Source organism: Schistocerca nitens, chromosome 2 (genome assembly GCF_023898315.1).
Source record: "Schistocerca nitens isolate TAMUIC-IGC-003100 chromosome 2, iqSchNite1.1, whole genome shotgun sequence".
NCBI classification, from domain to species: Eukaryota; Metazoa; Arthropoda; class Insecta; order Orthoptera; family Acrididae; genus Schistocerca; species Schistocerca nitens.
The window spans coordinates 969,389,240-969,392,316 of NC_064615.1; the positions used below are offsets into that span (position 1 = coordinate 969,389,240).

Here is a 3,077-nt window from a genome sequence, read left to right on the forward strand (position 1 = left end):
AAAAGGGCTCATTTTTTGGGTGCAGATCTTCTGTTTCGGTCACATAGATTAATAACCGAACTGTGAATCATACTGTGTCTAAAAGCAGTTTTAACGCGAAATGTTTCTGTTACGACTAATGGAAGTGAAAATCTGGGTTCAGCGAATCTCACAAAAACGACAGATCGTTGTCTTCGTTTGGTTAAAAATTCGAATCATAGTATACCGGCACTGTAGCTGGATAGTAACATTCTACACGGTTTGCCCCTTTTACTGCTGCAGCCCGCCATAAACCTCCTATCTCCACACGTACAGTATCTCTGCCTGTGCTACACGGTAGGCAACATCGTGGGCGCCCGCGACTGCCGGGCGTTCAAGGAGAGGGGAGGTTTGACGTAATGGGTGGGGATAGGCAGTAGCTGCCACGGCTCACTTATATATACAGCACCGAGCGCAGCGACGAGTATTCTCTGTTGAGAGTTCATTGTGTCGAGTTTGACTGTTACGTCTCGGTGACAAGTGAAAGTTCGTTAAAGTGCATTACTGAGCACGAGTGCCATTAGTTACGCGTTTTAGTCTTCAAGTGTCGATTGTTTACGCGGCATCGTCAAGTGCTACATAGAAAACTCCACCAAGGAAATGTGTCGCTCGCAGATAGCCGACATTGTTGATGTGAGTGAAAACGAGGGTACTGGTATGTCCAAAAAATTGTTACTGAAGAACCAGAAGCGCAAGGCGATTAAAATGATGCGGACAGAAGAGGAGAAGCATTCTACAGAACCACCACCGGTTCTACCTCACGAAATGTTGAACACCGATCTGTTGGCAGTGGCAACATCATACTACAGGAGTTTCATCGACAGTGCTACAGACATAGCTGAGAAGTGGAAAGGCACCAAAGCATACCGGTAAGTGACCTGGAGTGAAAATCCTTTCTTGCATACGCATGATTAGTTCAGTTTCGTTTTTGTATATTGTTTTTACATTAATACATCCATTAATTCATAGAAGTACCAGTTTCCAGTCTGATTTGTTTGTTACTTTTTTCAGAGTGATGTTCCAAACAACACAGCCAGCCCATGTTATTACCATTGTTGCTGTCAGTGTTGTCGCAAGTTTAGTTTGTAATAAAAACAACACTGCGAATAGTTTCAAGCCATCACCGTGGATTAACTTACTCTATTTGGGAGCATTTATGACACATTTTGGAGCTCAGATGTGGATGACTTTTGTCTCAGGTAAATAACTTAATGTTTAGCATATTAACATGCGCTAACTTAGTCGACATATTTCCAGAACTCAACTATGTGTCATTTCATACTATATATTTCATATGGAATAGCACTTTTCAATAAATGCTAATTGAGATTTTTCTGTACTGTTGCAGGTTTAACACTATACTTTGAAATTCCAAGACACACATTTGGAGTAGTACAGAAAGTGCTGTTTCCAAAATATTTCTCTCTGAACAGTTTTCTCAGCATGATAACATTATTTCTTTTCGTGAGGCAACATCCTAGAAGTGAATGGGACAGCAGTATAGGATTTCAGGTATGTTTGCACACCAATAGAATTTATGGATAAACTTCTGGAAGAGGCAGTGGTCTCATTTGTCATACAGGAAAGATTATTTTAAAAAAAGCATGTCTGTATTTTTATTGCTTCTCACCTGTGGATCATGATCCCTGCCCCTCATCACAATTTAATTTTTATTATTGATGAGAGCATTGCTGACAACTTTATTCAAAACATGACTTTTATAGTGCATATATTACAAATTTCTCATTTGTAGCGTTTATTTGAAAGCTGTATTTTTTTTCTTTTTAGGTTTTCATCATGTCATTATGTTTCCTGCTGGAACTTGTGATTCGTTTGTACCTTACACCACCTCTTTTGCGCCTGATGACAGCCAAGACAGCTATTGAGAAGGCAGCTGGTGTGGGACTAGAAGTTGGGAAACACAATCCTGGACCCCTTGCGCACTGTCCACATTATGTCAAAATGCATCAAGCATTTCGTAAGATCCACATGGCTGTTGCAATTGGTAACATTCTCACCATGGCCTGCACAACAGTGCATTTACATTATCTTGCCAGCAAGATCTGCTTTCTGTAAAATTTGTATCATATCCACCCTCTAGAATGTGAGAGAGATGAAGATCTGATTCAAACACTATTTTCCACCGACTGAAAAAAGAATAGAAATTGTCTTCCATGCATGTTTGTTTGTTGGTGACTGAATGATAAATTATGTGAGGACTGCTTTATGTTGTGTTTATATGCCATGTATATATTTATTTCAAACTTTCAAATTAGGTGTAGTCATTCATTGTGAAGTATTATCCATGTGGACAAGCATTTTACATAAAATGCGATAATTCATGACATGTTGACACATCTGAGTCAAAGTTGGCAGCCTAGTAACTGACTTTATGGCTGGAGCTGTTAAGAATCTCCATTTGTGCATGTGTTTTTGTGTGTAAATTAAAGATGCAAATGTAATTTGCTTGTAAGAGAAAACAGTCTTGACCAAATGGAAAGTCATCATCTCTTGGTCACTGGAATGTTTAATTTATCATAGAGGCAAATAGCCTGGTAGAGTTCCTGTTTCAGATCAAGATATGATTTATTTTTCAGTGAAGTCATAACAATCATTGATTAATAAGACAGTAAGCATTGTCCTTGAGGTTTCTTAACTGAAATCTGAAGAGAGAAGCATGTCTTGAATACATGATTAATCTAGTCATGTGCCATGTCAGTCTGTTGTGCATTTCATTGTAATTTATTTGTATATGTTCCTTGTTCTGTTAACTTATTTATTATTTTGTCATTTAAAGAGAAAGCTGCAGACAAGAAAATTTTTATATAATTTTTGTAATAAAATGATGCATTATCAAGTTAAAACTGTTTTTATTTTCCCCTATCACCACTTTACATTTTGGTATGATAGTTCAAATTTCTCTGAGAATGGTGCCTACCCACACAAAAACCAACAATTTTTTGTCATGTGGGGCAAATTCATGAACGGAAAAGCTAGTCATTAGTGAAATGACAGGCAAGAAAAAAATAGTTTATGGGACTCAATTTCACAGTGTTATA

The 3,077-nt window shown here is 37.9% G+C and overlaps 1 protein-coding gene across 1 annotated transcript; it reads left to right on the forward strand.

Annotated features, from left to right (window-relative positions):
• The first annotated feature begins 433 nt into the window (after positions 1 to 433).
• LOC126234746 (uncharacterized) lies at positions 434 to 2,850 on the forward strand. Its single transcript, XM_049943491.1, has 4 exons — positions 434 to 887; positions 1,030 to 1,217; positions 1,367 to 1,530; positions 1,807 to 2,850. The coding sequence occupies exons 1-4, from the start codon at positions 619 to 621 to the stop codon at positions 2,092 to 2,094; spliced, it is 909 nt and encodes a 302-aa protein (XP_049799448.1). The 5' UTR covers positions 434 to 618; the 3' UTR covers positions 2,095 to 2,850.
• The last annotated feature ends 227 nt before the right edge of the window (positions 2,851 to 3,077 follow it).